The sequence below is a fragment of the Acanthochromis polyacanthus genome, chromosome 16 (genome assembly GCF_021347895.1).
Source record: "Acanthochromis polyacanthus isolate Apoly-LR-REF ecotype Palm Island chromosome 16, KAUST_Apoly_ChrSc, whole genome shotgun sequence".
NCBI classification, from domain to species: domain Eukaryota; kingdom Metazoa; phylum Chordata; class Actinopteri; family Pomacentridae; genus Acanthochromis; species Acanthochromis polyacanthus.
The window spans coordinates 17,313,045-17,338,646 of NC_067128.1; the positions used below are offsets into that span (position 1 = coordinate 17,313,045).

A 25,602-nucleotide genomic window follows, 5' to 3' on the forward strand; every position below is an offset into this window, starting at 1 on the left:
TTTTTCCCACAGATGACTGAGAGGATACATTTTATTGCATTTAATCAAGACTGTTTAATTTTCATGAAGATTTTCTGTATCCTCTTGATTGTCTCCATTAGGTGGAAATTAGCCTAGCCACGCTAGACAACCCATGGCAACGAATTTAATTCTCTGCCAGGGTCGACAACCGTCGTTGAGCTCCATTAGCACCGACTCTGAATAATCTTTCTGTTAACATGTCTGTAATATACTTGAGCTTCACCCATTGACTGTATAAATAAGGCTTCACCGAACTACCGCATCCTCTCATTTCCGGCGCTCTAGGAACTACGTCAGCCTATTCGTTGCACTGACAGGTTGTATACCTACCCAATTGCTGCAGAGTAATTTGAAAGACAACCTTTTAGCCCGCCTCCCTCCCTGTCGAGAGTTCCTAGACCCTTGTGTGTTCAGACCTGGGTCTAGCGCAGCTAGGCTAGGTGGAAATGTTATGGGAAGAAAAAGAACGTGCCTCTCTTTTACTACAAGGCATATGATAACATAAGAACTGGGTCAACTTATTGTCAAGATGCTAATGAATGAAAAACTCATTAATTGTACATGGAAAAAAGCATGGAGCAGAAATAGCAAAACTATATATAGATCTGTTCACTCCAACTGGAACCAAAGACAATTCGTTGATGTTTACTTCAAATTGAAGACAAACATTTAAAGACTTCATCTTAGGTTTTTGGAAACCCCTATGAACATTTTGTAGACCAAACAAACTACAGTGATTAATCGAGAAAATAATCAACAGATTAACTGATGAAAAATAATCATTAGTTGCAGGACTACATAACAAGCAGGACTGCTTCTATTTTTCAAATCATTGAAAGAGAATTGTGTCGATACAAAACTAGAGTGATCATATGAACTGGATCCAGTTTATTAAAAAACAGATACCAGCAGATACCCAGTGCAGTACATGTGGTGATAAATAAATATGGGGAAAATATTAGATACAGCACATGAAATCAGGGGAAGTAGGAGGGCTTACTGGCTACGTTGGGGCTGGAGCGGTGGTCGGCTCGGTTCTTCAGAAGTCGATCTTCGCCGCTCATCTTCTTTGGTTCAGGGTAAGAGTCCCAGCCAGCCTGTGGGCTCTCAGGAGAGCCGTTCTGCACCGAGCTGTTGTACAACTCGAAGCCTTCGCTCTTTGGTCGCATTTTCCCGTTCTTTTCACGGCCTCGATCTGATGCTGAGTGTAAATTTCAAAGTAGGAGAGAAGAGAAGGAGCGGTTTAGAAAAAAGCGGCCCTGTTTGTGGCTGCAGATTGCCTGTGTTTGGTAATATTTTCATGGTTTTCTCAGTGGCTGACATCAAATAATACTGCTGTTTGTTTGATCAGTACATCTGTTTAGACACAAACTATGTGACCTCTTTGGAGGTGAGTTCACCAAATTGTTAGGAGTTCAGTCCTACCATCAGTCAGTAAGAATCTACACTCATGTTTAACTTGTCCAGCTTCTTTACACTAAAGAACGTCCTTCACTGTCTGTTGGTTAAACTTTTCTGTCAGCATTGCAAAACACTGCGGTTGAGGGAATTTGGGAGAAACACCCCTTTATCGTCATCCTGGACCGCAGACTGGCCCGGCCAGAAGACTTCCTTAATGAATCAGGGGTCACATTCCTGCAGACAAAGACCAGCACACAGCCAGACAACCCTGTAAACTCTGTGCCATGCGTGTGTGTGCAGCTTTTCATGCACAGACACACAGAGACACACGGCTGGCTCTGGCCACAAGCACTCATTATATCCTTCAGTCTGCAAGCTGGATTTTTACTGTGCTACAGAGAAGACAACAAGGACACACTGTCTGGACAAGTCTGCTTCTCTTCCACCATCTACAACACCAAATTACTGGCAGTAGCTAATAGTGGAACTAACAATAGATCATTCATGAATGGTGAAAATCTGCAGGTTGAGAGAGCCAAATTTATGTCTGTGTGAACTTTGTAAATGGATTTTATTGTTCTTGATCGTTTTAATGTTCTGTATTAGAAGTTCTATTGTTGGTAAACCTGACAATTATTTTATCAATCTATTGTTTGTGTTTTATGACATACCCTAAAATAGAGATATTGTCTATTGCAGTTACTTAGAGTCCAAACTGACATATCTGAACTGACTTTTTAGTCTAATTAATAGTCGAAAAAAAAGTATTCGATTCAAAATGACCTAAAACTGAGGAAATCAGCAGACCTCACACTGCTTAAGCTGCAACCTGCGTATGACTTACATATTTGCATAAAAAAAAATTATAAAACAAATGGTCGCTAATCAAAATTGCTACTGATTCTGTTTCTGTTCATTGAATATTTGATTAATCATCACTGTTTAATTGCTAGGAATGACCATTAAGACACAAACTGTTAAAGATCATGAGGAAAAACATACAAACGTACATGATGCGTTTGAGGTATATAAAATAAATCAATAAACAAAAAACACAGAGTTACTAATAATAAACTTGCCCTCACAGCAGGCAGCTGATTTACAAGTCCATTTATGCTGTTAGTGTGTGCTCACCTCTTGGCATCATGGGGCTCGGCTGGTTGAGCAGGGTTGCCAGTCCGTGATAAATGGCTCCCTGCTTGGCAACTTCCAGAGTCACAACTGAGCCCGTCCTCGTCATCAGCTCTGCCGCCCTGAACACAGAGAGAGAGAGAGTGGGAGGAGAGAGAGAGCATGAATAACAAACTTGCAACTTTACCTGATCTGACACACTTATATTTATCTCTGATGTGATAATATTAATATTTTAATCTCCTGTTTAACTGCAACAAGCTTTATTGAGCTCTATCTTAACAGTGATCTGAATTAATTCATCTAAATGTCCTCACTTCACTGCCATCCTTCCAATGCAATAATACTGAGCTGAAGTATCACAGCCCATCTTATAAATCCAATTTAAGATAAGCTGACAGGTGTGGTAGTTCTGGTAAAAATCTTATCCAAAATGTCAAGCACTGTAGAGGAGGTCTTCAAGATATTACACAATATGAGAAAAATGTAAAAAAAATAATAAATAAATAATCCATTGTATGACTGGATAAGCTGCTCTGCAATAAGTACCCAGGGTATCTCTCTCCCCTGAAGAATTTCTAGCCAAAGGAAACTCCCCAACATCACACACAAACCTCAATTATCACATCATATCTATGAGAATGTGAGAGGAATTTCAAGAAAACCTCCAGGTTTGACATTCGTCTTCAAAGCAGAAGACAGTCATTTATTTAAAGTAGAACACTTAAGCCAGTCATCAAACCTAAGCATTACTTTAAAGGTGCTGCAACTGGAAAAAAGCTAGGAAACAGATCATGTCATCACAATTTCCCTGTCCAATTGTTTCATCCAAAACCCAGAGTTAATACATGTAAATCACACAAAACAGAGAAAAGCAGCAAAGGGTGCTATAGCTTCTTCTGCCATACTGTCAGGCTCATTTACCCCATGCTGCCCTGTTGAACTTTATAACACTGTCATCTGCCTCAATCGTTATCCAAAAGAGTTTTGTTTACATATGCACTTTTTATCTCCTTGCCGCTGCTCAGGGTGCATAATACGCACTTTACCCTGTCAATACTACAGCCATATGTATAAAACCACATGCTGGTTTGTGTAAATAAGCCTCTCTTGCACAACCCAGAAATGTATAGCTACATATATGCCAATTTTGCAGAATCATCAATGTCAGGTGACTCTGATATACTTGTACTGTCCAATTAAGCACACTGTTCTGTGTAGTCACACTACATGTTGGATACATTCTGTATATTTTTCTCTGGACAACATGTCTGTTTACGCTTCACTCTGTGGTCCTGAGGACACACTTTCATCCTTTTGTTTACCATGTAGATGACCAAGATGACAACAAAGATAAACTTGAACACTGATTTTTCTCATTTAGCTTGAAAAGTGACCAAAGTAATTAACTATCAAATTTATTAAAAATGAATTCATATTCCATCAGCATTTCAGCAACTGCTGTTAGTCATTTAAGGAAGTTAAGTTTCAGTCTACTGTCACACAAGGAGGCAGCAACACAAACACAGAAGGCAGGGATTATATTTGTCATTGCCAGAGACTCACTCTAATTTGACTACAGCCCTGCTGTGTCACACAAACACACACAGTAGGCATGTTATTTTCTGTGACAGTCACACGTGCCTGTGTGCAGACGGCATTAACCAAATCCTATAAAGAGTTGAAGGGCAGAGCACACAAAGCAATGAGCCGGGCGTATGATTAGATATAACTATGTGAATCTAACATCATCTCCTTAATGCTGAGCAAAGAACAGGCTGTAAATCCACATTTGGGAATATCACAGGGTTTAGCTTTTTCCACACACATCCAACAGCCCTAAAGGCTACAAATCACTTTAAACCATAACTTGTTGTTAGTGACCTGTACGAGAAGGACCATACCATGAGCAGGAAGTTCAGAAATTCACAGGAAAATGATCTGAATGTTAGTAAACATGAATGGCCTGCTATAATAAACCTCGCCCACATGTTAACTGCATGCTTAAGCAATTAAACTAATTATCTGTAAACCCAGTTTGGCTCTGGGCTGACACACAGCAAGCAACAACACTTGACATCACATCATGCCTGTACATGCTGAGGGAGAGGAATAACTGGATTAATCTGGGAGGGGCGTTAGTGACTGAGCGCTTTGCTGGCGTTTCCAAAACACACACACACCCTTTTTCTGCTAGAACTGTGTGTTCCAGACATGCTGGAAATTCAGTCTCTTTATGAGGACAAATGGGATGCGACAACCTCAGTGAAAGAACCTCAAGATGTCTTCAACTTCCAAACTGTGGTTATCAGATCACACCAACATGATAATTTACTTTAAAAATGTTTGCAACTTTCAAAATAGACACAAAATAAATTTATCACCCCATGATCGTAAACACGTCAATACAGTGTGGTAGGTGGTCAAATGCATAAAAACAGAGACATTATGTGCACCCACATTTCCTTCCTGCTGTTTCTTTGGAGTGAATCACTGGATGTCATTAAAGCAGAATTGTAATTTGTGTCAAATTATGTGTCAGCTGGGAATTTCCCGTTTCTAATTTGCATTTAGCTGGTATAACAGAGATGTTTCAGTAAGTGCTAAAATTAAGGAAAAACAATAGTCTGTTTTTACCTCTCTTGTGATAGGCCAACCAGACTACGCCCATCGACACTCAACAACTGGTCACCTGCTGCCAAACGTCCGTCCTGTGTAAACACAAATGCACATATCGCACAATGAGCCGCTGTCGATGTTGTCACTCATCATCTTCTGTTATGGTTCCAGTTTTAGTATTCATACTAACCATGTCAGCTGCTCCACCTTTGACAACAGACTTGATGTAGATGCCCAGCTTCTCCTGACCAGCACCCTGCAGAATGAGGGAGGGAAAGAAAAAAATACACAGACATTAACTTTAATGTAACTGCACCAACAATTTATGCTCATAATTACTGTTCAAAAATTATACACAGCAAGCTGCACACATATCTCGATAGAACATACAAGAAAAAATAAAAACACTTAATTGTAAAAGAGGCTAAAAAGTGCTTGCTAGCAACAAAAATTCTCTACTGATGGATGTGCAAAAACCTATTCTTAAGCGCTAAGGTCTCACTTTCACCACATGGACTGAAGTAACAACAAATGTGCCATGCAGCTAACTTTGGAAGCAGACAAGAGCTCAACTTTTCAAACTCATCCTCTGGAGCTACTTCAAATTTCTGGACTAAATGCTTAACTGAAGATCCATTAATTGAAAAAACCCAACTACACTCTCATTATGAGTTACTATTTTAGAATCACACCTAGTGACAAAAGACAACTACGACATAATATGTCATAATAACAACGAGGGGCAAAAAAAAAAAAGACAAAATAAAATTCAAAGGCGCACGACATAAAAGAACGAAATAAAAAACGCGAAGAGGCGCCGCGCATTACTGAGACTGATGATTTTTGACCCTCCTCGCCTACGGTAGCAAAACACTCACTTCAACATGGAGAAAGACGAGGTTGAGGAATTAGCTGACGCTCCTTCGTCAAATAAATCGGTTGTGTGGACCTATTTTGGCTTCCTATGTAAACGACGAGAGAACGGTGATATTTTTTGTATGTCTGCATAAGGAAGAAAATAAAGAAAATGAGATTTTTGCATAACTTCCTACTGTTGGGGATTATCTTTAATTTATATCGTGAGTATTTCGTATCATCAGCCCTGTTTCGCATTTCGTATCGTTTCGTGAGTTGACCATTTTGTTACACCCCTAATAATAACAAATGTCATCATTATGTGGGGGAAAGGAAAGACATGCTCTTCAGGAAAAATATTTCCGTGTAATCCGATTACAATATATCTATCAAAAAATGGCAGAGGGGAAACACTGAGAACAGAAATGAGCATCATAGAGTGTACAGCAAAAAATAATGCCACAATATTTCCTCTTTCTTGCCTTGATTGCCAGCATCAACACTATTTCCTGTAATGTTTCAGACTATTGTGATATACAATACTGTTTCAGATATCGAAAGGAATTACTTGTGTGTAGGATAATTATTTCGGACTCTAGCAGCATCTGAAGGCTTGACGTGCTGTTGGTGTTTTGTAACAGATAAGAAGGTAAAAATCTGAAGTGGCTAAAACATTTGCATAGCACTATGATTGTTCCCACAAATCTTTCTCTGGTACTCCTTACTTCATCACCTTAGTTTTGTTGATTGTGATTAACAGTAAATTACGTCTGACATTCCTCTTAGCCAAGCAAAGCTGAGACATTTAAAGCACCTAATCTGATGGAGCAACCATTTTAAAGAAACATCTGTCATGTCCAATCCTGACAAGTTCTTACTGGTTGAGAGAGAAACACTGACTGAAGGTCTGGTCTTGGGGGGAGTCCAGCACCATTACAACTTTAAACCTCACTTGTTTATATGTTCAGGAGTGTTGATGCTGAACAGAAACAGGTTGGATTGCAAAACCGCCATTTCCTGGACACAAGGCCTCTTTTAGCTGATGTTACAAGTTCACAATATGTCAAACTGAAGCATTTCAAGACATCTAAAGAACATTAAAAGGTGTTTTTATGCTCTGTTTTATTGCAAAAAAAATTCTACTTTTTTGCTGTATTCTTGCAACATTTACTGCTGAAACACTCAAATCCCCCCCTAGGAATCTGTAGACATTTGTTTTCTGTAAAAATATTGCCTGGAAACCAAATCCTTTCTTTATGCAGTAGCAACAAAGAGCAGAAACACAGATAAAAAGGAGAGGACAAATGCAGCAATGTCAGTGTTGATACACACACACACAACCCAGAGCTCCTGTGTGTGTGGACTCCATGTGTGGTTTTCCTATGAAGTGGGGAGGAGGCTTACAGTACAGCAAAGAGCTGGCATGTTATCAGACGATTTGCATGCTGTCTTTACCATCTTATCACATCTTTAAAGTTTGTACAACCCTTGGACCAGAAATGAGAAAAATATTTCAGAAATCTTTGAAGAAACACTACTGTGCTGAATGCGAGACGATTTTTCCCTTTCCAACACTTCAGGATTCTCTCATGTGAAGATAAATTGAGAAATTCGCCTTTTTGCAGACTACATAGAGTAAACAAAATACTTGAAACAATGTTGACAGAAGACTGAGGACATGTCTCGATTACTATCAGACTTTATTCTGCTTTTAATGCAGATGTAAGGAAATAGAGTTTAATACAAAGACAGAAAAACATCACAGGTTCAGACGGTGCACAGAATCACAGCATGTCTATAAAGTTGGTCGTAAAAGTGTGGAGTGGATTAAAAAGACTCCTAATTGCTGCCATTCATCAGACCTGGCAACGTGGCAAAGATTGTGTCGGCGTGAAGCCACATCTTGTAAAAAGAGGTAAGGGTTATGCTCAGGTTAATAGCTCTCACCGTTTGCAGGTCATATTTATTAACTGTTTCATCAGCTGTGGTGAAGAAGATAAAGACTTGGAGGAGAGAGGTGAACTTCAATGTGCAGAGGCAAGTAGCACAACATTTGTCTAAACTCCAGTCACATTAAAGAACACTGTGGATCATAAACTAAACTTACGAGCCGTTGATAGTGCTAAATTAAAAAAAAAAAAAAAGCCAAGAAAGTGCACCATATGACTCTGTTGTATGTTGTTCTACGTAAAATTACTTTATGCTCTAAATGCTATGGACGGATCCACATAGCATTGCCAGTGCAAGGCAGACTAGGTGCACAGGACAGCTTTAGGAATCACTAGAAATTTTACTGACAGGGTCAATTAAGATTTATTAAACAAAACTTTTCCCTATTCTTTGAAGCGAATGTTTTTTGTGCAGAAGCAGGTTGTAGAGCAGGTGCGAGAAACAGGGTGACTGCTCCTCTCTTTCCCCATTTCCAAGGTTAGAAATGTCAACTTAGAAGCCAGTTTTAGAACCACTGGACTCTTTTTGTTCACTGAAGGACACAGACTCCCAGAGAGAGTCCCATTTTCTGCTGGAGGATGCACAACAACTAGAGCAAGAGGTCACTACGAGGAATGACCTGGACTCCACCGGGGAGGTGATGTTCTACACGCAGCTCTCTGGATCATCCAGCCAATAAAAAACATCTAAACAAATAACTCCCATTAGTTTTTGGAAGCTGTGTTTGTATGCTTACATGTCTTTGACTCAATCATATTTACATAATAATATTTGTTTGACTTCAGCTAAGAGAAAGACATCAGCGTCCACACCTATGAGGATTGCACTAGCCCAGTTAGTGTGGTTGCCATGGCAATCAATATTCATGATTTCCTTCCCCCACAGTCGTAGAACAACTCTTTGTAATATATTTTATCCAATAGCACAACATGAACCCTGATAAGCCTCAGAAAACCTATGTAAGTTGATAGGGTTTTCGCTCGACTATTTGTATATGGCCTGTATTTATACAGTACTTTTCTACACCTGTGCTATTCGAACTGCTTTACAATGTTTTCCATTCACAAACCAGTGGCGACAAAGTTAACCCTCAAGCGACCAAGTGGGGTCATTTATGACCCCAGCCATATAATTATATTTGCCGTTTTTATATCTTTTATCCAAAAAATGTTTCCTACCATGAATTTGTCAATCTACTTGTCCTACAGCTGCTCATAGTTTTTTGTAGAGATCGGCCAACCGGTGTGACAAGGATAATGGAAACTTGTCTGGGGTCACTTATGACCCCAGAAAGATGTATAGGTTTTTCCACTATTGTAGGCCTTAGTTTTATTTATTTATTTTTTACCTCTAATCGCTATATTTCAGTGTTTTGCAGTGCACTGTAGCTGGCAGACCTACATTTTTAGCCACAGCTGCCCTGGGGCAGACTGACTGGCTGCAGATCCACTCCTACAACCCCTCTGACCACCACCAACATTACACAGCACACACATTCATACACCAGTGTAAGTGGCAGCACTGGAGCTAAGGTGGGTAAAGTGTCTTGCATTAGACGAACGGCTCTGCCACCTGAGCCACGGCCGCCCCCAATCTAAATACTTCTCTGCATGTTACATTGCACACATACAGACAAGATGTTTGTGTGGATTTTGTTTTTATGTACTTTTGATTTACTATTGAGGAAACAAAAGGAATAAAGTTTTAAAAGAAGTGGCAGACAAAGTGTGTCTAAATAAATGTTATTGCGTTCTTACAATGCATCATATTGTTCATGTGATTTTACTTTAGCTCTGAGTACAGGATGATTAAAATCCATGAATAATAAAAGAAGGCTATTTTAGAATATCCATCTTAAAATGCAGTGGAGTGGAATAGGTAAGAAAGCACAAAAAGAGGCAAAAAAGTAGACATATTCCTGTGTAAAATATAGTGGGGTCATAAATGACCCCAGTCGGTCATTTTAGTCGCTAAAATAGCTTGGTCGCTTGAGGGTTAAATAACTTCAATTATTCTGACCTGTAGCAGCTACATTGTGTTTCCTAAACATTCTTCATAAGCATCTACAATAGCTATTGCTGGCGTGTTTCATGAAGACTTTGTAGCGAGTAAAGGAAAGAACATTTAAATATATGGGGACATTAAAAATTGACTGATGAGCTCCTTTTAAATAACAACGAGCTTTGTGTTGCCTTCTCGCCTAAATGAAAGAAACACATTATTGAGCTTTCAACTTGTGGCACACACATTTGCAGAATAGGTGTGTTGACTGTAAGTAGAAGTTTATGCAGTTTCTTGCATTTTTGTTAGTAGCACAACAATTTTACTTTCCTATTATCCTCAAGAGAACATCGATAACTTTCGTCTAAATATCAGATGATGCAAGAATGGCTGTAAAAACTTCCAAAATGACTTTTTCATTCATCTGTTTCAGTTTACTGTGTGAACTGAGAGAATACAGACTCATTCATCACCACAGCCTCCATCAACAAATGTCTGTCCCAGTTTCTCCAGCACAAAAAGACAGCAGACACCATCAGGCCTCAAAACTATTTGAGCCACAATGTCTCAGCTTTCTGTATGTGTGCATGTAATAATGAGGCTGGATTCATGAAGGCACGGATTTCCTGTCAGTGACATTAAGATGAGAGAAGAACAGTGAATCATTCTGACTGTTTCATGTCTGTTATACATTACAGATGGCACTAAAGAGCCTCTGTTTCAGACGGAGCCACAGCTTCATGCACTCATCCAGAATGGGGTCTCGGGCGCCAAAACAGGCTCCAGAGACACTTGTGGGAATTCCCTGAGGATATTCTGCAGTTCTAGCCAGTTAAAGAGGACCTAGGGCTTCTACATCTAACATAAGTAATGGTTGGGATCAGTGTGACAGTAATGACTGATGAAAACTCAGATCAGATTAGATGCTTTGTTTGTTCAAAGAGATTTGATTTGAGCCTACATGTGCAGCTGTGTAACAAAACACATTGATAACATTCATACAGTCGTGTCGTTCATGACAGAGTTCAGCAGTTTCGTAGCCAAAGCAACACAAGGATTCCTGAAGCAGTTGTGTCTAACGTCGGGGTGTGGAAATGTTGACTAGAGATTATAAGTATAAACACATTTGCATTAGACATTTGCTTTAATCTGAACAGTACAATATAGTTTTACAGTGTATGAGCAGAGTTGCACATGAGCTGGTGTGCTCGAGCTACAGCGAGTGACGAGGGGTGTGTAGAGAAAGAGGCAGAGGCTTAATAGATCAGCATATTCTAAAAGTGTGATACATCATGGGTTTGAACTCTTATTTATTAGATTATCTGTAAAAGTCTAAGTGCAACATTCAAATTCTTTTAGTCTTTTTTGTCTGTATTTTTTCCGAAAGGAAATATTTGGCTCCTTCTGTAACATAAATGCTTAATCATGTTCTCCAGCCAGTCTTCAAGTGTAATTATCTAAAACATGATACAGTATCACACAGTGTAATTAAAACAAATGATACTAAATGTACAAAAACACGAAAAAAGGTACACTACCAGTCAAAAGTTTGGACACATCTTCTCAATTAATGCTTTTTATTTATTTGTATTATTTTCTACACTGTAGATAAATACTGAAGATGAACTTTTTTTGTTGACAACATAATTCCACATGTATTCTTTTATAGCTTTCATGTCTTCAGTATTAATCTACAATGTATAAAATAATTAAATATAAACCATTGAATGAGAAGGTGTGTCCAAACTTTTGACTGGTAGTGTGCATATAAATGTAGTTGAGCTATTTTGTAAATTGTTTCGTATGCATAAGCTTGCAGTTCTTCAGTGTCTCTAACCCTGATTAGCAGCTACAAGGGGCAAAGAGACACGTAGTCACAAAAGACATCGAGCATACATGTAGAATATAGTTCTCCGCATGTATTGACCAATATAAAATCAAAGACTTTATGCTGTGCAAACAGAAAAGCAAATGTATAAGCGAACTGCAAATGTAAGGGCACATTAAACATGCACATGTGAGCACACGCAGCAGGTCTCCTGGATAATGAAGCCATAAAACCAGTAGCTGATGTTGGGTTATGGGTTCAAGTCAAACCAGATGTGTTGCTTGTCACAAGCATGGTCTACAGATCAACATAAAAACACATGTTCTCTGGAAATCACACCCACCAAACCACTATTAAACATCCTGCACAATAGGATAACATGTTTACTGTGAAGGTCCATGAATTTTCCAGAAATCTGTTCAGAGAAATAAGCTACATCTCTAGGAATAGCTGAAATGCCTAAAGGAGATTTACTGAGTGATTTACTGGATGACTCTGGTTCTTTAAAAAGCTCTGACATAACAAATCACGCACATCTTAAAGCTGCCAGGCCTCTATTAGAGCGGAATGGCCTGAAGAAGTCGGCTTCTTCAAACACTTCCCGCTATGGCCTTGATGGAAACTCCATGACCTTTAATACAGATAACTACTTCAAATGGCCTTCGTGATGCTTAACCGTATCTCTTCAGCGTAGCTGGGCACAGGAAAACATGTAATCCTGTCAAGTCAGGGTAAAAAACTAACTATACCATTATACTGATGTCTGGTTTGGACAGTTTTTTTCAATGCCCAAAAGGTAAGCCTTGGTGACTCCACACTCAAAATCCCTCTGAACACAACCATGTTAACATAGTACATTTTCACTGTCCACATAAATGTCCAGAAAAAAAAGCTCTTCTTTTGTCCACAGCTTCAATACTGCTGGATGTCACCAAGTGCCACTGGTACTGCCACAAAGTGATCCTCAAAGGGAATTGTTGGTTGTGTTGAGTTTACCTCTGAATTACAACAATGTAAGGTCTTGACCTTACTATGTGAAGTGCCCTAAGATGACTTACATTGTGAACTGGTGTTTTATATTTTAAAAAAAATGTAACTTAACTAAATGTTTTACATTATGAGATCACTGACCTGAACAAAAAAAACTATTTTTATTTATTTATTAACTGGAGTCGGGCCTTACATCTGAAATTGTAGCAGGTTTGTACTGACACAAGTATAATGTGACTTTTAGATGTCACTTAAAATATATTGAAAAACCCCTATTATGGACAAGATTAAAACGAAAAACACGAACGACTGAGCTGAAGAAAGCATCAGGCGAATGTAATATTGGTAAACATGTACACCGAAATATAATTTAGAAGGAAGTTAATACCTATAGCCGTCTGCACTTTTGTAATCTTTTCTGACATTTACAATTATTTCCGTTGCTGATCAATCTGTCGATGATCCTCTCACTTACAGTAGTTTGTCTGAAAATTATATTAAAAAAACAACACTGCTCACTGTTCACCCAACCACAAGGTGACATCTTCAAATGCCTTATTTTGTCCAATGAAAAGCTCAAAACTAACCATTTAGCTGAATATATAAAATCTTAACACTTGGGGAGCAGGTGCAAGGACATTTTTGCATTTTTGATTGTAAAAAAACCCCAAACGAATAAATGATAATCAACACAGATGTTTAGAAATTTTCTGTCGATCAGCTAATCTTTACAGATATATTGAACACAGAGGAGAGAAACCATTCTGAAATAATTGCATGATACTAATTTACCCTAAAAAAAAGGGTGAAATACTGTAATCTCTATAAGTCTCAGAGACACAGTCCATATAAATAAAAGAGACTGAATTTAGAGAAAGGTAAATAATAGAACAGATCCTTCAGTGTGTTCTTCCGGGCAGCAGACTCATAGTGATGTGACATTTTTCTCCTCAGCCATTCTGCAGTTGACTCACACTGAGAAACCGGCATCTACAGAAAAGACAGATATCCAGCTGACAGAAACTGCTGCTAATGCAGGCTGGCGACACACCAAAATTACAGCTTAGGATGTTAAAGCATGTCAACCTGCTTTCTGCAGCCTTTCTGAGGTTATAAACCATTTATCTTTAAGAGGCATTCTAGAAACCAGCAGTGTTCAAAGGCCCAGTACACCCACGCAGGTATTTTCTATCATTTTAGGAGATTAAATGTCTTCTGTGGGCTCTCAGGGAAAGTGCAGACTGGATGACCGACTCTCCTTTATTCTATTTCAATTCTGTAGCACCGTTTACATGGTTTGTTTTGGTAGAACACTTTGATGAGAATAAACTGCATTTCTCCGGCATCAAAACAATATCTGGAAGGTAGTTGCCATCGCTTTGAGGTGCTGAGAAAGTGAACTGGAATATGTAAAGTGGCAAAGTAGCATTTCAAAAGCAAAATGGACTGAGAAAGCGCTAGATCTGAGGGGCTGAATTCAACATACTAACTACTACTGTCTGTGCATCTGAAGCCAGATGTAACCTATTTCTCTCTGACAAATCACTGAGCCAAACCAATGAGTGACAGGTTTTTAATTTAGAAAAATATGGGCACTACAGTTTCATTAGAAATATCTTCAGAGACTAATGTTCATTTTCAGGTCTCTAGAAGGTAGGCAGTAAAGCTTTGGATGAACTCACCATTTCAAAAGTCTAACAGGAGAGTGTAAGCTAGTGACTGATCATGTTTCACTTAGATGAAAGAAAATACTTCAACGATGGATTAATCGCATCTCAACTTTCAAAGGTGCATCAAAGGACGTTCATGTTGGACTATTTGCCGTCAAAGTGTTTCCATCCTCAACTCATTTCTTCAAAAAATATGTTGGAATAGAGAGGGGTTGTGTTATAATCAGTCATGCAATGTTGAAAATTTTACTTATTTTTCATTTTAAAAAGGCAACAAAACCAGAGTGCATTTCTTGCTTCTTTATAAAGTGCATCTTCAGTAGCTTTTTAATCACCCAAAACAAACAGAACAGAAACAGAAGCACGACTTATAAATATCTAAAAGTCTTGGTAGGATTTCACATTTCTTTCTTTTTTTTACACTTTGCCAGTCAGTGTGCATGGAAATAGAAAGAGGCAACTATAATCTAGGGAAACACAGTTTTAGCCACAAGTTAAAAATGTAGTTGGGGAGGTTTCCTTCTTCTATGATCCTGTTTCCATCATAAAAAAAAAAAACTGCACGAGTCTCGCAATAAAACTGAAAGAGAGCAGAAGTTTAAATTCAGGAGCTGACAAAAAGATTTAAAAAAGATGAATCAAACACAATTTGTCAATTTCAGATAGTCCACAACAGAATCACAGTTCTTAGTTGCGTCACTGCTGCTTATCTGATACCTAACATGACGCACTGGCATCTTGTTTGAAATAACAAGCAGACGTTGAGGAATGTATGCACTCCTCATTGCTGTAAATCCTGGCATTAAAAATGGATGCCATCAAGCTAAATCATAATTGTAGCACAATTATACAAACAAAAAAATTGCAACAAAACTAAAAATATCAGTGCAGAAACTACAAATTAACTTCCAAATTATTTAAGAATGCAGGTTCTGCACCAAAAAGCACTGGCAAGTAGATTATTTTTACATTGTAAATCTTCCCACCCAGTATGTATTGTGAAAAACATGGCCCAACATTTGAAAATAATTACGTAGTTTATTTTATAACGGTACTTTAAAGGCCAATGTGCATCAACGATGAATGTGAAAGCTGAACCAACACAGTTTAGCCACTGTGCTTAACTCTGAACAGCCCGGTGCTGTTCATGGACTCTTGATAAGGACAGGTTCAGTCACAAGACAATGTGCTCTCCTACTTTCCTGCAAGTATGTCCCACTTTTTCCACACAAACCTGCCAAAATGTGATTCTACCACGGACTTTATAATGAGTGCCAAGATGGACAAACGTTCTCCAGCGCACACCTCGTAAACACCTCCTGCCTGCAGCTTTACAGGAAAGCAAGCGTGTGTGTGTGTGTGTGTGTGTGTGTGTGTGTGTGTGTGTGTGTGTGTGTGTGTGTGTGTGTGTGTGTGTGTGTGTGTGTGTGTGTGTGTGTGCGGTACATCCTCTCATTGTTCCAGCCCTCACAGGGGGGAATGCTCTCATGCTATTGTTCCATTTCTAGTATGAATCTATCAGCTAACAAACAAACACACAACCAATACATCAAACACACTGAGGCAACAAACAGGCCAAATTCTGTATTTGGAGTTTGGAGTTCACTTTCATGACACAGGAAGAGGACTTTCACAAACCAGGTAACTAAAGTCCTTTCACCTCACGACTCTGAGGATCACAGCAAAATTTCAACAATTTAAACCTCTACCAACCGTCTGCAAATGTATAACAACAGGGAGAACATTTAAGATTCAAGATTTTTATAAATATATTTATATTAGAAAATATAATTAACAAAACTGAACATTTCAAAACAGACTCATTAAAATACTGTAACCTACATGGCTTACATTGGTAAAAGAATAGCTTGAATAGTCATCTTACTTTGATAATTGCTGCTTCAATACATCATATACACCATGCTAAATGTAGCACAATCATTTGAAGTCATATGTCAGTATCCAAAGCAGAGTAAACAGCCAGTTGGTATGAAAAATTCCTTTGCCAGAAGCATTGTCACGGCTCTATCTCATCCCTGATTACAACATACTGCAAACTTAACTTGTTGTTTTAAATCTGTACAGAGGGAATGTTCTGTTCTTTATAGCAACTGATACAAGAGTAAACACTAACGAGGAGGAGGAGGCCGAGAGTTTCCTCAACTCCAGCTGGGAGCTGTCCAGAGGAAAGACGAACACAATACCATGAAACACACACATGTGGGTTTGACCGATATAGTATTTTTAAGGATACAGAGCTGCTGCGCCACTCATTTGTTCTGGGGAAACAAAGGGCTTCAATGACATGAATGTGACTTTTAAAGGTGGATGGTTTCTTACAGCTCAAGGACTGAAACAACTGCTTTGACAAACTGGTTTTACTAATATGGACCAATACTGCTGCTTTTAAACTGAAGTTCATGTCTAAGAATATTTTCAGTTTGTTTTTTTGCTTAATTATGTTAACTGTCAGGCCAAAAAACATCTTAAACTAAAATCAGATATTTCCTAAAGAATATTCATTGATAGAAAATAGGAAAGTCTCTCTACTAGTTTAGAATATGCAGTTTTACCATGAATTCATGCAGAATTCTGCAAAACCTGACTCAAGTGTCTTAACAGATTTAATTAAGGTAAAGGACTAAAACACAACCATTATGGACCAACTGAGAACACAACAAAATCATCCACATGTGGTGAAGTATCCTAACAGCACTGAGAACATTACCTAAACTTTAGTTTTCACCTCCTCTGTGTATCTTAGTTTAACCATTGGCAGAACGGCCCTAAAAGCAAACAGTCAAAAGTGACGAACCACACGGCCATCACACCGGGTAAGACAAATCCATAAACACTCAACCAGCTGCTACCTATTTTACCTGCAAGTGCTTCTGAATAAAGTCAGCATTTTAGCAGAAGCGATGGGTGAATTGTGACACACAATCACAATATAAAAAAGATTATAAAGAATCTGGGCAATCAAAAAGCAAGCACAATAAATATATCCTCGATCTCGCATACATTTGCAGAAGTGTGCACAAACCGCTCAGTTTTCACATCAAACGCATTCAAAAATAACACCAAAGAGAGCAGGAATTTGTAGAATCGATTAGGAAATGTCCTAGAACAAGATTTTCTCTTGATAGTTGTTTTACCTGGTCTCTCCTGCCCACCACAGAAAACCACATGTTGCAGCAGCTTTTCAGCGTTGTCCAGACCAGTTTACACTGGGACAGCCAGACTGAAGGACACACACGTGCACACCTGCTTTTTATCTCAGAGAGCGTTTCGCTCTGCTAACATGAACAGACAAGTCCAAAACCTCCCAATTACACCGGCTGGGAGTAATCCATTCAGCAACGTATAAAATCACTATTTATGGATGGAAACGTGGGATGAAAAAATGCTGAGAATTCCAACATGTGCGGCAAGAAGGTCCTGGTCATTTTAAAGAGTTAGCTGAAAAAAAAAAGTTTTTACTATTAAAAAAGTGTCAAAACTGCTTTAAAGATTCCTGAAAAACCTGCAGTAGGAATTTATAAAGTTCTGTGAAGTCCAGCGTATGTGGTTGAAAAGCTGCAATAAATTCCTTGGATGCTTCCAAGTGCAGCAAAATTCCTCCACAAGTTCCTAATTGCAGACTGTTTGTTAAAAAACAGTAAATTTAGGCTGCGATCCAGAGGTGAACTGTCGGCTGGGACGCCGGCTGGCCAGACTGAGGTGGAGCGCTGCTGCAGCTCCACCAGGCAAATACCACACACACACACCCTCACTAACACACACACTCACACACAGTTATATAACAGGACAGCGCTCAGCCCAGTTTACCGAGAATTCAAGCAGCTGTTTGACAAAATTCTCTCTACCTGCTCACACAAACACACACACTTTTCTCTGCCTCCTTCTCATACATCCACACAGCTTTGAAAATAAACAGAGCAAGGAGGTTTCCTCAGTACGTCCTTCCTTCCCACTCTTCCTCTCGAAACACAGACTGGACACACATGCACAAAGCCACACAGGAAAGCTCTTGCCTTCAGCAGGAAACCCACTCTACTCAGAAGAAAGACAGAAAGTGTCTTTATGTTACGTACAGGCAGCAAATACTACTAGTCTTATTACACTTATCCACTTTATCATTAAAAACTAGACGTTTTGTACATTGGTGACGAGGAGGTAACAGGTTTGACATCATTGTCCTCCATATGATAAGATACACTCCTGTGAGGAATGCACTTAAGGGAAAATTTGGTTGATGGAAAGGATTTAAGTCAGAATTACGTAACTGTCTGGCCTGAAAGTGCAGGGTTTCCCCCAAAGGAAATTTATTAGTCAAAGTGGACATCCAACTGAGTTGCGTTTGTCTTTGCCATTTGAAAAAAAATATCTGAGCGATATGGGACATTGTGGTGGCTCTGAGGTGCGTAGTGTGTACACGCCCTGCTTTTATCTCCAGCTAAGAATGTTAAAATGCTTTCAAAATATTTAAACCACAAGAGAAGCAAGCAACGAACCCGGTGGTCTGCACTGGCAAGTACGTTTTTTATTAATGTTTGGGGAGATGGAAGGTAATGATGACTTTCATCACGAAACACTCAGGATGAGTCAACTGTCTAAACAATAAAATTGGAGGGTGATGACTGAGATGTTTCTTCAACCACTTATGATTGGTTTGGGTGATGATGGCTCAATATACAAAGTTGAATGTTTATGCTGTCACATGGTTGTTCTGAACTTACGTTCTGTAGTAGGATTTTATGCTAGTCTTACATCTGTTCATCGTATGTTTAAGGTGTTCTGTTATGTTATGTACCTTAAACATGCATAGCTGTAAGTTTGCCAAGCACTTATTTTGATGATTGATTATTCATTCAGGTCAGTATTTTTGAGGCTAAAATGCCAAACAAACATTCACTAATGTCATCTTCTCAGCTGCAGCTGTAAGGTTGTGCTGAAGACACAATGTGAGTGCCAGTGACACAAATCAAGCATTTGAGATCACCTTTGACATTTTTAAAACCTTTTTTTGTTTGTTTTTTATACACAGTGTATAGATTGCACTTTGTATGTTTCAAATGATCCTGTTCCTTACATGTATACTGAACAGGGATCTAAGTCATATAACATCCATTCTAATCTAATCAATCTATGCATATTTGGTCTGTTAGAACATTTTATTAAATCAGTGTTAGTATAAAAACACATATCCCTTTTTTAACAGCAAAAAATAAAAACAATTGAGTATGTATGCCAAACTTACAGCTAACATACTCTAACTTGTTGAATATGTACACTATAAAGCAGTGAAATGTATAATTTCCATTGGTTTTGTCGATAAATCTGAGGTGTGAGAGCAAACAAACACGTGGACAGTGAAATTATCCCTCACCACATGCCCACTCCCTTTACAACAGCAAACTATACAGACCACGTTTTTGTCCAGGACTCATCCAGAAGTTTCTTTGCAGTGTCACTGTTTAGTCTCTGCACTGCTGTCAGACTCAACAGTGAAAGCAGTCTATTTAAAACAGCAGCCTATTCTGTCAGCACTGTGTCACACACACACACACACACACACACACACACACACACACACACACACACACACACACACACACACACACACACACACACACACACACACACACACACACACACACACACACACACACACACACACACACACACACACACACACACACACACACACACACACTCCCTGTAGCCAGGGCACAAAAAATTATATTGGTGGAGGGGATTTCATGTCAATATTTTTCTCTTCAGTTTCAGATTTAGTTTTAAAAGAATATTCCTTCTACATTGCAGGAGAAGTATTCATAGTAAACAAAAAACAATCTTTAAAAAAAAACTCAGACCAAAGATTCATAACAGTTTAGATTTAACTATTACTACACATGGAACAGAGACATAAAAAATCTCTCCCAGGTATCATTTCCTACCTTGGCAGCCACGATGCTGAGGCCCATGCCGTTGTGCTTCTTCAGGGTTACCGTGACAACCTCCGGCTCTTTCCTCATTGGCTGAAAAGAGAGATGGACAGGAAGGACAAACTGTAAATGAGGATAGTACCTCGTAAATGAGTGAGTTACAGCCTCAGGAAAACGCAGTGAACGTAGTCTAATGCGTTCTCTCCTACTGCCTCTGAAACATGGAGGAAAATAAGACCGTGGAATAAAAGAGGGAGGGATGAGAAAAGGGAGGGAAGGAATGAAGGAGGGATAAAGGGGAAAGGGGAAGACCACGGAGGAACCTGTGGCTGCTGGAATCAAGTCAAGAATGAAAACCACATCATGGCTACCCGAGCACACACATAAACACACACACATATATATACACACTGGGGCTCATTTGAGCAGGGCTGGGTGACTGGGTGGGGAGAGACGGAGAAACAAAGAAAGAGAGCGAGCAACCGAGGTTTCCCACATCATGAAAAATACTCTGACAAAGGATACTCCAAAACAAATAAGCTCATGTCAGACTTAAACAAAAGTACGTCTGCATCGTATTGTGTATTTATGTTTGTTGGCATCTCAGTGTTGGTGTACGCCGCTGAACAGCCACTTGCGTAAATGCACAGAGAGCTAAGAGATTGTTCAGCAATGTGCAGGAACACCCAGAACCAAACAACAACCACACATCAACGGCAATACAGCTGCTGTTACATTACAATTACAGCTACACCACCACATCACACAGTGAAGCTACAGTGTTAATTATGACAACTAGAATGCAAGGTTTGATGTCAAAATTTAACACTTTCAGCTTGTTGTGTAAAGACAGTCACTACAACGCACTCACTTATACCCATCTTAGAAAAGTGGTGGTTTGCCTCTCAATGGGCCAACATATCTGAGGCTTTTATCATAAAGCAGGTATAGCTTTCTGCCCACAGCAATCACTAACCTTTTGTTGCATAAAAGCAGCTCTAAATCAAGATGTGGGTATTTCTTAGGCATTTTTATGTCAACAGGGTGCTTTTAAATACCGCAAGCAGAAATGGAAAAAGTGGAGACAAAGACAACTGGAAAAATGCTAAATGTGTCCCGATAATCTGCCAAATGAAGAGCAGGCTGACCCTTACATCAGTGTCCTAACACTCTTCTGATGCAGGAAGCACACATTTGAATTTGTCATCTAAGCCTTAAAAGAACTTGGGGGGGAAAAAATGAACAGCTTACCACTAGCAGGCCCCAAAAGTAACATGTTATTCATGCTATCGCCAAGTTATAAACTTATTTAACAGATGGTGAAACATAACCGTGTTTACTACTGAAACAAAACAACAGAAATGAGCCGTCAAATTAGACCTGTTAAAATATTCAAAATAGGCACATAACTAATTGAAATGAGTGTGAGGACTGACACAGGCAAAAAGAGGGGTTGCAATGCATTCTGGTAAAAACACCTCAATGCTAACTTTCTGCACCATTACACCCTTTACCCCAAAATGTTCCTTCTGTCCACACAAATCCAACATACTGAGCTACTTGTTTGAATAATAGTCTTCACTATTAATATCACTGATAGGACCCACCTCTTGTAGCAGCTTGAAGCAGGAGCTAGAAAAAAATTGACAAGACCCAAGCCATTTCTAGCAATTTTGAGTCCACATTTGTTGCTGTTTCGCTTGCAAATACCACTCTACAAGCACCGGGTGCTGTTTAGCAAGAAGTCACCTTTTCTTTGAAAAATAAATAGAAATTGAAGATAATTCTGATAGTGTTAGAAGTGCTTTTGGTCTGCATGTAGTATTAATCACATCTAAAATACATAAACGCACTACATCATATCCACGGCGTTGAAATAGATGTAGAGCAGAATGGTACTTGTGATGGCATAAGAGCTCCAGACGAGGCAGGCCTCAACCCTCTGGTCGGCTTGAACACACACCATTAATCACAGTGTGTGTGTGTGTGTGTGTGTGTGTGTGTGTGTGTGTGTGTGTGTGTGTGTGTGTGTGTGTGTGTGTGTGTGTGTGTGTGTGTGTGTGTGTGTGTGTGTGTGTGCGCGCAAGAGAGAGACGCCTGCATTATGTCGAGTCTATACTCATGAAATAGTAGAGCAGGGATAAACAGACCAATTACAGAGGAAGTGGCTGTGTGTGCGCGTGCAAGTTTGTGTGTGTGTGTGTGTGTGTGTCTGCGTGTTGAAAAGAAGTCTATTATTTTCTGCTCCAGGCTCACTAACTAACTTCTGCACTGTGATTGGTGTTGATTAAATTGTGTGTGCGCATGTGTGCTTGTGTGTGTGTCTGTAAGGGTTGTTATGAGAAGTAAATAGCTACTTCTGAAGTCACTGTAATCACTGCCTTCCAACTGGGAGACCACACACACACACTAACACACACAGTAACACACGTACACACACACACACACACACACACACAAAACCTCTGGACGTAAATCAAAGAAACTTCCAGGTTCAAACTTCTCTAAAAATAGTCAAACTATGTCAGTCGTGCCGTCAAATTGTCTACAACTCAGCTTCTGTTCAGACATTTTACCTTTTTTAGTCCGAAATTCACCTGGAAGCTGATCCATGTTCTTATCCTTCTTGGTCTCAACTGCTGGACTTCCTGCACAAACTTTCTTAAATCCTGCAAATCCAGTACAATTTAAACTAAATTGTCCACAGTAGCGGCACGATGAGCAGAGCCAAAAAAGGTTGACATCAAATGCAGCTGATGGAAATCACACTATCCTTCTATTCTGCTATTTTAAAATCATAACTTGTGACTAATTTTACTGGTCTATTTTACTGCAAAGAACACTGACACGAATGTTTATCTTTCATATTCTAATAGCAAGTTTGGAATTCTCATTGACACTTGGCATACTTGCTATATTTAATTTTAGCTATGGACAAAATACATTACTCTTCAGGAGTCAAAGACTCTGTGGCCACTATGCGACTCCAAGAACTTGTTTCTTCTTTTCTGCTTGCTTAGCTGTCAGATCTAGTGTACACTTCAGTCTACGCAGCTTCTTTAAGTCAGCATTACGAAACCTACAAGGTCTTCTGCAGAACCAACCATACCCAGAATGTCCCACTGCCTTGACCCACAACTTCATACACAAACAATGGCAAGGATTTCCTGTGTGTTAATGTCCTACCATTTCAGAGGTGTCAGCTGCAGAGAAGTGACTGTCGCAGTCAGCTCCTTCAAAGTGGACGGTCCAGGTACCAGGCGAGCGTGGATGTGGCGTTAACCTACAAAAACCTATAAGAGGAGACACAAACACGGTGTCATTTTCTGTGCATTAGTCATATTCTGTACTTTAGAGCAGCTTCACAATACAAACAATGCAGCAGGGTGAGCATCATCACAACTCTCTCTCCCTTAAAATGCACACACTGCAAAAACTATCAAATCTATTTGTCTTATTTTTAGTCAAAATGTCTCATCCCACTCAATTTAAGAGAAATTCACTTAACAAGTGGCAAAAATAGCTTAAAATAAGTTTTCCCAGCTAATTTTAAGATCTCAAAGTTTTAAATATCACACCTTAGTTTAAGAAATCTTACCAAGCCATTTTCCCCTTGTTCTATTGGCAGATTTTTTTCCACTTATTTCAAGGTAAAAGTTCCTTGAAATAAGTTTTTTTTTTCTTGCTTTGAGAGGGCCATTTTTTCCAGTGCAAAAGGATCCTCACCCACATCTTCAACTATTTTAAAAATTTAGCTGTTTTTTTGTGAAATACAATGAGAGCATGTAAAAAGCAACAGGGCTGCAACTAACGAAGCTAATTTGTTTAACTTCTCATACTCATTTCTGAAATTGCTGGTTTTGTCTCACGGAGAGCTATAAAACCAGACATACTCAGATTACGGTTGATGTAAAGCATATAATGACAGGTATTTCTCACAGTTAAGAAGCTGAAATGAATTAATATTTGGTATTTTAGTATATGACCCATTATAAAAAATAAAGAGTAATGAGAACAAGAAAAGCACTCAGACAGTGTAGTACTCTGCCAAGGCTGCTCAGTCGTCGTACGATTTCTGACAGAAAAACTCTAAACAATTTGTGGTCCACAGCGATCGATTTGTAGTAGGATCGCAATCGTGATGGTCAGCAGGCAGCTGATGCAGAGTTCACTTGAAGTCATAGCTGCAGTGAAGCCGTGCCGCTATCTCGTAGCAATAAAGAAATCTTAAACAAATCTGTGGATCCAGACTATAAGCCACATCACTGTCCAAATCGAATCACTTGGTCCATGTGTCATTTCTGACCTTCCCATTCCTTGGTGGAGTAATAAATTGATTTGAAATTTTAGAAATCTAAGCTAAGAACGTATTTTTATATATGCAAAAAGTTATTATTTACATAAAATTCTTGAAATAACTAACCTCTCTGCAGCAGAGGCTCCAGGAAGTCCTGAAGTCCGTTGGGGAGGCTGCGCACCACGTCACAGGAGTAGCCGTCTTCAGGAAGGAGGAAGGGCAGCTGGAGGTCTGGATCCTCCTCCAGCTGGACCTCTCTGCCATCACTCCTCGCCAGCTCATCGGCTGTGTTTTCGGCCACTGCCACCACGTGGTCTATCAGCTCCTGCACACACACGCACACCAAGCACAGCAAACATATCAGATGACATAAAGGGCTCACAGGCAGGATTGAACAATACAGACCTAGAAAATGTGACAAGCAATGGTTATATGTAAAATTTCTGCAAATTAGTGGCAGCCGACCTAACACTGTGTGCATCATTCGCTTCTAAACAAAGTTTAACAGCAATGTTCATTGTTTTCCGTGTCGTGCATGTTTGTGGATGTCTTACAGGTGGGATGTACGGCTCATCTGGGGCACAGTGATAGTTGGTCATGAGGGCGTGGAGCTGCAGGGAGTTCAGCTTGAAGCAGGTATTATGGATGTTCTGCACATCCTGCATGGAGTATTTGTCCATGGTCAGCAGAGTGGTAGCCTGGAAGAAAAACATTCCATTGAGCCACACATCTTACCGTTTTTTGTAGATATTTATAATTTACTTTTGATTTCTTCTGCCCTGGCACATTGCATTTCACTATAGATGTCACTTGTATACCAAACAATTTTTTTTTACTTTAACCCTATGGTTATTTTCAGGAAGATTTCACTAACTTTACTTTGAAGCTCTT

The 25,602-nt window shown here is 39.3% G+C and overlaps 1 protein-coding gene across 1 annotated transcript in view; it reads right to left on the bottom strand.

The window, feature by feature from the left end:
• The window catches only part of afdna (afadin, adherens junction formation factor a), a 111,537-nt gene that overhangs the window by 23,895 nt on the left and 62,040 nt on the right, over positions 1–25,602 (bottom strand). The window contains 8 exon segments of the mRNA XM_051937040.1: positions 1,022–1,222; positions 2,557–2,675; positions 5,191–5,264; positions 5,363–5,428; positions 20,427–20,507; positions 23,601–23,707; positions 24,838–25,036; positions 25,266–25,409. Coding sequence (XP_051793000.1) covers positions 1,022–1,222; positions 2,557–2,675; positions 5,191–5,264; positions 5,363–5,428; positions 20,427–20,507; positions 23,601–23,707; positions 24,838–25,036; positions 25,266–25,409 — 991 coding nt within the window.